This window comes from Solanum lycopersicum, chromosome 6 (assembly GCF_036512215.1).
Source record: "Solanum lycopersicum chromosome 6, SLM_r2.1".
Taxonomy (NCBI): domain Eukaryota; kingdom Viridiplantae; phylum Streptophyta; class Magnoliopsida; order Solanales; family Solanaceae; genus Solanum; species Solanum lycopersicum.
Window position 1 is genome coordinate 49,729,759 of NC_090805.1, and position 14,508 is coordinate 49,744,266.

The 14,508-nt window shown below is 30.0% G+C and overlaps 1 protein-coding gene across 1 annotated transcript; it reads left to right on the forward strand.

The window, feature by feature from the left end:
- The first annotated feature begins 1,897 nt into the window (after window positions 1-1,897).
- LOC101055520 (Hop-interacting protein THI033) lies at window positions 1,898-4,079 on the forward strand. Its single transcript, NM_001279022.1, has 8 exons — window positions 1,898-2,077; window positions 2,178-2,237; window positions 2,450-2,521; window positions 2,614-2,735; window positions 2,833-2,973; window positions 3,059-3,166; window positions 3,310-3,568; window positions 3,678-4,079. The coding sequence occupies exons 1-8, from the start codon at window positions 1,898-1,900 to the stop codon at window positions 4,077-4,079; spliced, it is 1,344 nt and encodes a 447-aa protein (NP_001265951.1).
- The last annotated feature ends 10,429 nt before the right edge of the window (window positions 4,080-14,508 follow it).

Below are 14,508 nucleotides of genomic sequence, written 5' to 3' on the forward strand. Positions count from 1 at the left end.
ATGACCAAATCAAAACGTGTTCGTAATTTATAATTACATAAATTTGATTTAATATTAGGTACAACCGCTACAAATAAATATAATGTAACGTATCTTCGTTGTGTCTTCCTAAGCATGAACTTTGCTTTGTGTACATAGGACTTAATTTGAATGTTTGTTAGCTTGTGAAATTATTGAATTATTATTTATTAATAGTTTAATTTGTGTTTGTTAGCTTGTGAAATTGTTGAATTATTATTTATTAATCGTTTTCTTCCTTTCATGTGAATATTCATGATTCATTATATATTCCCACGCTTTTTGTTTGACCAAATAAAATAAATAAATGCTAGCTGCTTCATACCTTATTTCTATAAAAATTTGAGACCTTAACAGAAATAATTTATACCGACATGTTGGGTTTAGAGTATTATTTTTTGTGTCGGATAAAATATTAAAAAAACAAATTATTATTTTATTATTATAAATGAATTAAGTCCAACGATGATAAAGTAAAACTAATTTAAGGTTTTTCCGATTGCCATGATATAAAGGTACGTAGTTTTTTGCATTCAAGATGATATTTAGTAGAAGAAAAGGTAATGCTTTGTGGCGATTGATTTTTCGCATAGTAATTTAGCTATAGTTATTATCTCATAAAAATATTTTAAATTTATTATTAATTTAAATATTTTCTAATTAAAAAATTATTTTTTAATATAATTAAGTGATCATTAGAAATATCAAGTAAGTTATTTTGTCACAAAGTAATAGACAAGAACCACATTACTTACTGTATGTCCATAATCAACACCCTTTATTCTATATTTTTGGGTACCGCAAATTGTTCTTTGTTGCGTGAAAATTAAAAATTGAAATGGCTTCAAGCATTTCTACACTGATGTTATAAACTTTGATAAAAACAACATACAGCTAAGAAGTGTGCTTATGGTGGAGAATCAAGAGCTCATTATTACGTAAAAAATTAGATAATTAATCAATTATTTTATTAGCAGAGGGATTCTTTTTGAACCATAGAAAATCTTTTTTTAATCCCTTTATTGTAAAATTATGATGTAAAAAATAATACTTTTTGCTACTGTAATCATGCTCTGTAAAATTAACAAATAAAGATAATTCTTTTTGTCAAGTTAGAAAAATAACTAAAATCTTCCTTACTAAATATTGTTGAAGTTAACTAGATCTATGACATTTCAATTTGGTCTATTTTGACAATGCGCTAGCCTAATTTCACACATGATCATTAAATTTTAATGATGAATCATAATAACAGAATGAAAAAATTGTTTCTTTGCCACATTAAATGATAACTAACTCATTCATGAATTCTTTTAAATATACTTCTCTTCGTTTACTTTCATCACTTTATTATACTATTATCTCGAATTATAAGTGAATCTGAAAAATCCTGGTTACTTTGATCGTAGAGGAATCAGTAAAAGAATGTGACAGCAAACCTTTGACTGCTTATCTTTAATTCCACACACATCACACACACAATATTATAATTTATATTAAAATTTAATTAAATTCAAATTTAATATTAAAAAATTTATTAGAGTAAAATAGAATTTTCTCCCAACTCGAAATGTCATATATATTTGCTGTTATAGTAGTTTTATTTGGAATCTAACCTGCCCGAAAAATATCTGATTTCTGCCCGTTTTCTTCTCTCTTCACTCTTTAAGCTGCCCGTTCTTCCCCGCCGTCGCTTTTCGGGCAGCCCAAACTTCAATATTCACACATCCCATCTCTACTTTAAACTCCATAAATATGACTCTCTCAATTCCCAATTCTCCCACCACCACCAGAAACCGTCACCACCGCCGTCCACGGTGGTGAAAAAGGGGCTTACTCATCGCCGCCGCAGCAGCAGAATAAAGTTCAGATTTTTAATATGGGTCAGGGGTTCAGTTGTGGAACAAGTGATGAACACGGATTGTTTACTGCTGTTCAGTGTGGTGATTTGGAGACTGTAAAGGCTCTGTTTGAGAGAAACCCAAGTCTTGTTCATCATTCTACAGTTTATGATCGACAGTCTGCTTTACATATTGCTGCTGCCAATGGCCAAATTGAGGTGGGTTGTTTGAAAATGGGCTGTTTTCTTGAAGAAAAATAAGTAGTATCTCTGATTTTTTGGGGTGTTCCTTTTTGTTGAAGCTTTTGTGTTCTTTCAGGTTGTTTCTATGCTTTTAGACATGTCTGTTAAGCCTGATTTATTGAATCGGTATAAGCAGGTATGAATATTACGTTTTCTCCTGTCGGTTGCTCTGTTTTCTCCAATCGACTAAAATCAAAAGAGTTTGAACTATCATTTTCGTAAATTTTTAAATTCCTATGGAATTGATCGTTTCTTCTTGTGGTGTTCTGATTTTTGATTGTGTTGAGCAGCTGTTAAGTATTATTTTTTTTTAAAATTTCCCCTGATTTTTGCTGTTTATTTCTTTAGACTCCATTGATGCTAGCAGCAATGCACGGGAAGATCTCTTGTGTGCAAAAGCTTATTGAAGCCGGGGCCAATGTATGTAACTTAACACTTAAAAGAGAATCTATGAACTGCCAATTTTTATTATCTGCAAAATTTATTGGTCTAATTATGAAACATATAATCAGATTTTGATGTTTGATTCATTGAATGGGAGGACATGCTTGCACTATGCGGCCTATTATGGGTACTCTGATTGTCTCAAAACAATTCTTTTTGCTGCTCGGACATCACACATTGCGTCTTCTTGGTATATCTCTTTAAGAGTTTCACTTCTTTTTTTCTTTCTATGATGTGGATATATTATCGAATTGTTCTAAGTCATTGTGTTGGAATTAAACTTTTAGGGGATATGCCCGGTTTGTGAACGTTAATGATGGTAAAGGAGCAACACCTTTGCACTTAGCAGCTCGTCAAAGACGGGCTGATTGTGTTCATATTTTACTAGACAATGGTGCTCTTGCTTGTGCTTCTACCGATGGATATGGGTAATTATCGCGTCCAAGACTTCTCCTTTTCATTATTTGTGGGTTTCAAAGTAATGTATACTTGTACTAATTTGCACAAAAACAGTTTCCCAGGTAGTACACCACTTCATTTGGCTGCAAGAGCTGGTTCTCTTGATTGTATCCGTGAATTGTTAGCATGGGGAGCAGAGCGATTACAAAGAGATGATTTGGGGTACTGTTTTTTCCCCTCTTTTTAACTTGCCAGGTTTTGTAGAGGAAAGCATAGTCATGAAACTGAATGTATTCTTTTGTGAGTCCACAATCTTTTCGTTTTCTTATCTATCTAATATATGCAATGTGGTGGTTTTGGTGCAGGAGAATACCATACACAATTGCTTTAAGATACAAACATGGTGCATGTGCAGCGTTGCTGAATCCTTCATCTGCAGAGCCTCTTGTCTGGCCATCGCCATTGAAGTTTATCAGTGAGCTGAATAAAGAGGCAAAACATTTGCTAGAATGTGCATTGATGGAGGCTAACAAGGAGAGGGAAAAGAACATCCTGAAAGGAACAACTTATTCGCCACCATCGCCAACCAATTCCGATAATGAGATGGATGACAATATCTCTGAGGTAATTACCGTTCTAAAAGATGACAATGACTCTTTGACAAGCTGCTACAACTAGTCTTACCTTAAAAGCGATTACAGAGTCTCATATCATCTACAATTACCTAATGCAGGTCAATGAAACAGAAATTTGTTGTATATGCTTCGATCAAGTATGCACAATTCAGGTCCAGGACTGCGGGCACCAGATGTGTGCACATTGTGTACTGGCGTTATGCTGTCATAAAAAGCCTAATCCTACTACTACCAGTCCTATTGTACCTGTGTGCCCATTCTGTCGTAGCAACATTGTTCAATTAGATGTTATCAAGCTGGAAAAGGACGATGGGACTAGCCACGATATTGTTTCCCCTTCAAAGCTTAGGAAGTCTAGGCGATCAAGAAACTTCAGCGAGGGGAGTAGCAGTTTTAAGGGCTTATCTGCAGTAAGCTCTTTTGGAAGAATGGTTGGTCGTGGCTCTGGTAGAATTGCTGCTGAAAACGAATACATTGATAAGCCAATAATCCTTGACTAATTGCAGAATTTTGCATCAAGACTTCCAATTAGCATGATTTTTTAAGAGCATCCTAAATGGTATATATCGATAAATCTCTCTCCAATCTCTTGTTACCACATTTTTTTACAGTTGAAATAGAAGGAATTCTTTGACAGTTGCCTCATTTTTTGTTCTGTTTTGTCCTGGCTGATGAAAATTCAACATTCTCTCGATGTGTAATGTTATAGGAACAGTCCATAATATAAATATGAAAGTCTAATAATTTGTGAATGAAAATGACATTTCTTGCCAGTGATGATCAATTGAAAGTTAGTGAAGTGTAATAAAACCTTTGCTAAAGAAGGGCATCTATTTGCATGACTTCTTTTAATGTCAAGAACAAATCGTGTGTAATGTATGGATTAGACATAAGTTTGAATCTTTGTTGTTGAAAAAAAAAACTCTAGTCTGAGAAGGATAGAGGAACGAGTCCATGTATCTATCGAGTTTCCACTTTCCAATTACGCGTAGTTAGTTGGAGAAAATTTTTGTCACTATCTTTATTTTTTAAAGGAAAAAAAGAATCAGACGCAAGTAATGGAGGTGGCTTTTTGTTGTTATGTGTCGGAGAAATTAACCCATTCTTGAAAGGAAAGGTATTGGAGTGGACTTTTTCCTAGTTTCACATGCAACAACTTGTCCACGAGAACAATGGTCCATGCAACATTCACATATCGGGTTCATTTAAATTTAGTATTTTAAACGTTGAATATAAATTTATTTATAAAATTTCAAGAAATAGTAATAACTATGTACTCATAGTTTTAAAATGCAATGAGTTTAATAATAAAATCTTAAAAATTAAACTCATAAAATTTAAATCTCAACCAGGGACGAGGTAGTGCTCATACATCATTTTCGTATTAAGGGAAGGTCAAAGGGATAAGTGCCAATAGAAATGATCTTTTTCTATTCTTAGAGCCATTGACTTATCAGAAGAGCAAATTGTCAAATAAGAGTGTCACCTTCCCCTTGATTGAGAATGCCAACTTCTTCCCTTTTTCTTCTTTTTCATTTAGATTTTTTTTGAGTCTATCGTAAAATATTTCTTCTGTACAAAGATAGAGATAAGATTTGTGTGTATATGAAATTACACTGAATATCTTATTATTGTCGATGAGGCTAAAATGTAAATCTATTTTTTTTGAAAAGCGATGATCAGGGGCGGACCCACAAGATGTCCGCCGGGTGCTCGAGCACCCATTAACTTCGTAACGAAATATATATATCTATGTAGAAATTGATAGGTATTTAATAAAATTAACATAGAGCATCCAATAAAAAAATCATATAGTTGGCCCAATGATTCTAGGATGGATAACTCTTTTTGTGTTATTGTACTAAGGTTTGAATCTCATTTTTAACACATATTTTTTACAGTTTCACTTCAGAGCACTCAGAACCTTAAAATCCTTGATCGCGATGATGCTAATTTTTGCTTCTTTGATAATTTTACCCCTTTTTTTTGGGTATCAGTTGAGAAGGGGTTCCACCTGTATGAATATTTATGGGTGGACTTATTTTATAATTCTTTATAATTTTGCTTCTTTTTAGAAATAGTTATTTCCTTTTTTAGACGTAAGAGATCTGAAAATACCAAAATTAAATTTTTTTTGCAGAACTTTCTTTTTCTATTTGAATTATAACAGGTTAATTCAATACAAGAAAACATGAAATTAGTTATGAAAGTTTTTGAAAATTCCTAGCTAATTCGTTGCTAAGAGGGATTAGTATGAGATTTTAATTATTTAGCTACAAAATTTTGTCATTCGCCCATTTCTTATTTTCTAGTAGTGATTTAACCATTCCATCTATGTAGCTTGGATTTCATTTCAAAAAATCCAAGTTTTGGACCTCGTGTTTAATCGGTATAGTATAAATTCAAGTTATATAGAATTTCAAAGTTAAAATTGTGTCTATATTAAGTTCCCTTTGAATTGCACATATTTTGTTCACAATCCTCCAGTGTACCATTTTTGACCCTGCCTGCCTCAACTGTTGTAGCCACTTTTTGGATCCATATATATTTTAATAACCATTTTTTAATGCGACACAAAAATATCTCTAGCTAAAATAGGAAGAATAAAAAAAAATCAGCACAACTTGCTCAAATTCGAATCATGTACAATTGAAACATCCAACACACTGCTAGAATCTCACAAGTAATTATAGTACGAAACTTTCACATTTAAGAGTGTTCACACTAATATTGTTGATAGCTATAGCTAGCATTTTACTAGCAAATGAAATTCGTTTCGTATGATTTTTAATAAGTCGAACTCTAAAGTGATTATATAGATGTGTGGTGAGAAATTTAAAGAACAAAAAGATGAAAAAGTCATGATGAGTCTAAGTGAGGCCAGCCAAAAAAATACATCTACAGAGAAAAGTAGTATTAATATTAAATTAGTACGTATAAAACAAAGATGTAAATTATAAAGCATGTAAGCTTTATGTTTGCATCCTGGTGAAGTCAATTGCTGTCTGTGTTTCTCCATCTTCATCCCACATGACAACTCAAATTAATAATTACTATCATAAGATTCTTTCTTTTAATAAAATTACCAATGGCCAAAAAATATGTGGCTATAGGTTGCTGTAAATTGAGATTGGCCGGCTGGCAATTTTAATTTCTGAATAAATATAATGGAAATTTAAGTGTTAAGTTATTTACATATTTATGTATTAATTTTTACATTATTGTGTATAGTCCAATTGATATCGAAGAGTAATAAATGAGTTTAAAATTAAATACTACTTAATTTTTATATTTAAAATAAGACAGTTATAAACTTATAACAAGTATACAACATGAGTTGATGATAATTAATATGACCGGATGGTGATGTAAATTTTTTTACACAATTGTCCATATAATTTAACTCAATGAAAATTACAATGTGCAAATTAAAAGATAAACTCAAATAAAAGGTCGCTAGTGTCCTAATAAATTTTTCAATTAGTTATATATTTGATTGAATCAATGATAAATTTTAAAAAAATAATAATGTTTTTTCACACGTAAAAGTTAGGAATCTTTCTTGTAGTTGATATGTTCCTACCTTCCTGTGAAATGATTCGCGATAGAAAAAATCTTAGGTTAATTAAATGAGATATACTTTAGGGACGACATAAATCAATGTCGATAAACATTGGAAAGATGTGGAATAATCATGTTAGAATACAATTAAGAGGCTAATTACATACATAACATACTAGAGTAATTGATTAAGATGTACGTACATCACAAAATTAATGATCTAAGTCGTTGTGGTGATTTTGTTGATGAGATTTGCAAGTAGAGACGTTGGAGGAAAGAGTAATTCAACTTCCTCATTGTAAACATCAAAAAACACTTTTCTCCTCCTTCTCTTTGTGATAACAGTATTAGTTGCAACAACTGATGATGACTTGGCCTTTCTTGGAGCTTTTGGACATTTCATTGGTATTTTATGTTCCTTTGATGTTGGAGTTCTCCATCCATCTTCTTCTTCTTGTGTTTGGCTTGCTATATTTTGACATCCATTTTGGGAATCCACAACCATCATTAAATATGAGTTAAATTATAAATATAAGAATAGGAAGATAAAAGAGGGGAGAAAACAAGAAGAAGCAACAACCTAGAAAGATATGCCGGCGCAATAACTTATAAGAAAAAAGAGAAGAATAAAAAGCATAAAAGTGGGATCGAGAAAGAAATAGAGACTATTATATACTTAATAATTTTATAGTTTAACCTATTATAATATGTTATTGATTAGTCTGTCTATAGTTACGATTTTATATTAAAATTTAAAATTAATAGATAAAGTGTAGTGTACATTTTTAAAGTTTTATGTCAACATGTTCTTATGTGATAGGCGATGAGAGATGTACCATTCTTAATTTCTACTTGCTATATTACATTATTGAAAATTATAATCGATATAATTTCATTTAATGCTACTGATATTTACGTTATCGGTATACTAATTTTACTTTTAAGTTAACACGATATATAATTTGATATATAGGGAGAGAAGTTAAAACTTTATTGTATTTAATTATGCGTGTGTGAGAGAGTGTGGGAGTTGCTTGTTTGATAATATTACTTCTCCTTCGGCGAAGGATCCAATGCACAAAAAAATTAAAGAGAGACTGACGTAAACATGTGGGTGGACTTCCAAATTTTGAGATTTTGTTATTTTTGTATTCAATTTTATAACTTAAAAAATGTTCTACTTTTTGTGATTTTCACCAACTTTGATGAATCTATGCACGTGCTTGTCTTTTGGTGAAGGCCAGCCATCTCATGATCATGTCAACTTAATAATAAACTCCTTTTTATCATTATATCCTCGTTTTAGATTTAGATTTGATTTATATTATCATTATATTTTATGAGTTCATTTTTAGGGTTAAGTTAAGCCTTCTGTTATATTTTTACATGATATTAGAGTTAGATTTTATTTTAATTTAATATTTATCGATGTTGAGTAGTGTTAAAAAATCTCACGTTGGTAGAAAGATGTGAATTTGATCTATTTATATGAATTTGAACAAATCTCTCCATATGAGCTAGCTTTTGGGGTTATATTAGGCTCAAATGTCATATCCTTAAAACTTTTTAGCAGATCTTTAATTTTTTCATCATGTCATTGTAAATTATTCTTGTAGTCTTATTGAGTCGTATGATTATTTATTCTACTATTTTGATATAATTTTAGTATTTTATTTTTATTTTCAGGTGTATATTATTTATCACGAAAATTATTTTTGTTATAATAAAAATTTACGAGAAGACTAAAGTCAACAATGTTTTTCCTCCGTTTTAGCCATTAGTTTTACCATAGGCAGTGTTGAACCTATATCACTTCACCAAAGTATGGAAGTATGAAATTTGTAACAATAGTTAGTAAAGAAACCAAAGGACAAAAATAAAAAAAGTAAGAAAAAGAAAAGAGTTTAAACCAGATTTTATATAAATTGCAGCTTTAAGGTTCTGTTTGACTATGCGATATGGTATCATGATATAGAATCATGAGATAAAATTAAAGTTTTGTTTGGACATGAGATGTGGAATTTTGGTGTTATATATTTTCTCATAAACATAAAAATCTCATAAGTTCTAAAACTATTAAAATAATCCCAATTATTTGTTCAATATTATCAAATAAATAAAAAATTATACAATCGTATAATAAATTATTATAAAGTTATTTGTTCTCCACTTAAATAATTGTTTCATCAATATATTTGAGTAAAAATAAAACACCTTTCATGGGTTTTTCAAAATTTTATTACTCAACAATCATGAAGCGTAAGTTAAAGTGATTATATATTAGTGAAAATAATAAATTTCATATCAATCAAAATTATAAATTTAAAAAATAATGGTGTGATTATAAAGTTTATTTACGCGTCAAAGAATTGGTTTTGATATGGAGAAATAATAAGCTTGAGTTGTCTATTTATAGTATAGCAAATGAGCACTAGTTAGGAACTTTCTTTGACACGCTCTGAAAAATTCAACTAGTTTCCTTTTTATGACATGTACGTTGAAAAGTCAACAGGAAATTGGAGAACAAATTAAAAGAGTAACTACTCGGTACATAGTTTGCCACCTTTTTTTTAATGATTTCAAATAAAGAAATAATCTTACATTTAATATGGTAAAAAAGATGCATTAAAATTTTTGAATTTTTTGAGCTTGATCAATTAATTATTTATTAAAATATATGTAAAATATTTCTCAATTAATTACTTGTAGACGGATCGAAAATTGATCTTTGAGCTAATTTCAGTTTTGACATGTGTGTTACGAGAAAAGATTTGAAAATAAATAATCTGAAAACACGTTCAATTATTAGAAAACGAAAAGCTGTCGACCTACTACTTCAAAACTTTTGGAAATTCAACAAAATATTTCCTCTTTATTTATTGTTACTATGATATATAATCCATATTAAAAGTCAATAGTAGCGCAGTGACGCAGCCACGCATGAATGAGTACATATAGCACATTATTCATTACCATAAATGGTGGCATACGTCTATTTTTATTTTTATTTGGTGGGTGGGTGGGTGGGGCGTTAGTATATTTAGAGAAAGATTCTTCTAAATTCAATTGGATAGAAAGAATAACAGGAATTTCACGTATATCCATAAAATAATTAATGATCTATATAATGTTTTTATATCAGTTTTAATATATACCCCTATGCGTCTGTTATTACATGTGTCATGTGTGTTAGTATCACAAGAAAATATTTGAAAGGGATGATCGGATAAGAAATAGTATCTCAAAAAGTATTTAAAAATTAAGTGGTCTTATATATATATATATATATATATATATATATATATATATATATATAAAGTGGTCTTATATTAGACTTGGCATTTAAACTTAAATAGAGCGGAAAGAATTTTTTTGAATTTTGTGATTTTATATTAAAAGAATGTAACATGTATTAAAATGTATTTTAATTTTGTGATATTCAACATGTCATTTAAAAAAGTTGAAATTAAAGATTTGCTCAAAAGAAAAAAAATATTCATTCCTTTTGAAACAGACTAACAAAGTAAAACGGAGAGACTAGTGCTATCTAGCTTTGGTTCATGTTTTTTACTTTTGGAAAATGAAATCTTGATATGTAAAAAGATCTTTGAACTGGATTGATATTTGATAATTCATGTATTCATGAAATCTAATTATATATCCTCTTATATTTTTCTGTTATTAGTTACGCGTATGTTATAAGATCAACGTTAAAAGATTTAAAGGGCTGATCAGAACAGTAGTAGTATAACAAAAAGTAATAATACTCGTAACTAGAAGTTTAAGTTGTGAGAAAATTCTAAATGATCATGATTTAAAATTAACTTGAAGAGTACTAGCTCGTTCAATTATAAGAAAGAAATTAAAGTGTTATCTTCCAATCTAATAAAATATTTGAATAAATATATTTTCGCTTATAATGTTTAATATGACGTTCTAATTTGCAAGTTTGAACAACCTTCACTACAGTTGCAATCACAAACTGACAGAAATTGGGTCGTTGAAGTGTCTCTATTATGTGATCTATCACGTAATTTAACTGAAAATGACTGGTGAATTTATCGTGCTTGGTACTGTTATAATAAGACTCAAAATGTATTTTATCTTTAAGATATATTATAGGCACCATCAAAGTTTACTAGAAGGAAAGTGGTCAGAATTATTTGTTTTTGTTCATCCTTTCGTACTCTATTAAGAATTAGAATCTTAAAATAGAACCACTAAAGGAAATGTACATATGCAATATTGTGGATTCACTCGATTGGACTTCTTCTCACGTAATTAGAGAGGTCTCAGTTCCGATCTTGGATACGAAGAACCCGCTACTTCAATAAATTTTCCCAAATTAAGCTTCAAAATGGTCAATATAACATGACAAAAAAGTTTAATATCAAAACCAGATTTTACTTTATGTGACATGGCCTCAGTACTCCAGGCAATAATATAAAGAACAGCAAATGCATTTTTATAGAAATATATATATAGGTAATTTAACAATTTCATATCTAACCACTGGTTCTCTGGTTCAGTAGAAATTAAACCTGTGAGTACTTGTGGTCAAAGTACTCCTGAAAAAACAATAGTAAATCGATAGAATTACATATACATTTTAAAATTCACACTAACATCTCAACACTCAATTCGTAAAATCTAAATTCTAAATTCAATGGCTCAGCAAGTTCACACATATATCAAAAATAAACAAATGAAAGGTAGGCAAAGAGAGCCATAGCTATAGAGGACATGCACAAAGGTGTGAATGATGATGAGTTGTTGCTAGAGGGAGCACCAGCACGGTCTAAAAACTTGAACTAGTGTCCAACTTGACAAATGCATTGAAAGGTCAACAGGAAATTGAAGAACAAAAAAAAACAAACTAATTAATCAGTACATAGTTTACCTCGTTTTTTATTGGATTTGAAAAAAGATATAATCTTGACATGATTAAAAAAGAATTCAATGGTCAAAAATAGGCTAAATTATCTTCTTCTTTTTTTAAAATAGACTAAAGTATCTTAAAAAGGTGGTCAGCAAAGAACTAGTTTCATAAAAAAATATTTTAAAACTCGCCTAATATTTAATAGTTTCACATAAAACATTTAAAATTGAAGTGATGGATGAGAAATTCGAAATGATATATCAGGATTTGAATAATCTGAAAACACGTTCAATTACTAAAAAATGAAAAGTTGTCCACCTACTACTTCAAATCTTCTTAAATTCAATTAAATTCCTATTTATATATTGTTAATATATAATATCCTGGCGTTCTATATTAAAAAAAAAGTCAATAGTGTGATAGCGTTAATTAATCCAATTTAACAAGTTGGAGGCACCCATCAAAATGTATTTAATTTCTTGAAAACAGACGTTAGTATATTTAAAGAGCGTTTCTTGTAAATTCAATTGGATAGAAAGAATTACGTAGTTTGCTTTGTGTTTTTTTTTACTAGATTCCAAAAAGGAAATAATCTTGACATGTAAACAAGAATGAAGACGCAGAAAAGTGATCTATGTATATGATGAATAACAATGGAAGAATTACATATACATTTTAAAATTCACACCCTAATCATAAAATTTAAATTCTGAACCCAACGTGTAAGCATATATATGATCAAAAGTAAGCAAATGAAAGATAGGCAAAGAGAGCCATAGCTATAGAGGACATGCACAATGGGTTGGTTGATGATGAGTTGTTGGTTGAGGGAGCATCAGCGCGAGCACCAGCGCGAACTACTGGGGTCAATCTGGTGGTTGAAGTCCTTGTACTACCACGACTCGCACTCACCCTAGCAAGGGTAGGTGTTAGGAGGACACACATGATGATAGATATCACAAACACAACCTTCATAACGTTCTTCATCTTCTTCTTTTTTTTCTTTCTTTCAAGTATTGCTTGATATATTAGCTAATTGAATTTAACTTATAAAAAACTTTTCTTCCTTTTGTAAGTAGAAATCAAAGAACAAGCTTGTCTATTTATATTGAAATTAGAGGCAATTTGGTTACACACTTTATTTGACACGGTCCAAAAAGTTGAACTAGTGTCCTACTTGATCCATTAATATTTTGCCTCGTTTTTAATTAGATTTGAAAAAATCAATAATCTTGACATTGTATAAAAAAGAGTTAGTACTTAAAAATATACTTTAGTAAACAGATTTTTTTCAAAATTTCATATTTGTAGATCAATCATTTATTAAAACACATTATAACTATTAATTAACTTTATTTTCTACCTGAAATATCACCTTAGCTACTAGATACATGAGGAATTTCAGTTTTTACATGTGTGTTACAAGAAAAGATTTGAAGGGATGAAGTAAAAGGAATTATTAGTGTCACAAAAAATATTTTGAAATTAAGTGGTGAGAAATTTTCAATAATATATCAGATTGGATAATCTGAAAACACGTTCAATTATTAGAAAAAGAAAAGTTGTCGACCTACTAATTCATAACTTCTGAAGTAGTTGGACAGTGTTAATCCAATTTAACAAGTTGGAGGCACCCATCAAAATGAATTTCCTTGAAAACAGACGTCACTACAGGTTCTTTTTTCTTTTTCTACGTGATGTCTGTAATTCATATTAAAGTCTAATTTAATTTGGATTCGTGTCAATAAGTCCTACATTGAATAAAAATCATAAACTGCTTTGTAACAAAAGCGATTTCATTCTCAAAGAATTTGAGCCTGAAATATTTACCATTCCACCGCGATCTTAATTGTAGCTATTTATATTTGAAATAGGCAGCCATCGTTTTCCCATTAAGTAGAGAGTCATACTGTGACTAGGAACTTCCTTTGATACGGTCTAAAAATCTCGCCTAATAATGTCCAACTTGACAAGTACGTGGATAAGTGATAAGTCAACAAGAAATTGTAAAACAATTTGGAAAGAATCAAATAAAAAATTTACCCATTCGTTTCAATTTGTTTATTTGATTTTAACTCTCATAATGTCTAAAACGTAAAGAAGATATTTAAATTTCGTTAACTTAAACTATAAATATGTATGATGTTTCTATTGTGAATCAAGTTGACTCTTTATTCGGGATCCAGGTCAAATAACCTTTTGTTAAATAAGATTAAGAGTTAGAAGAAAGATTATGAAAATTATGTTGAAACTTTGGCTTTCAGTTATCTTCATTTCCGTTCTCTACTCTGATATCTCATCCCACTCTAGTTACCATCTTCTACTCTAGTTCTACGTTAATCTATATGTAATTAGTATGTTATTACTTTGTTATGCGTATGTTATAAATTTGTATTCAGTGAATATTATATATCAATGTTTGTGTTGAGAAATCTGAGTTTGTTTCAGTTTCACAATAACCTTTAATCATGTTATATTAAACATGTCTC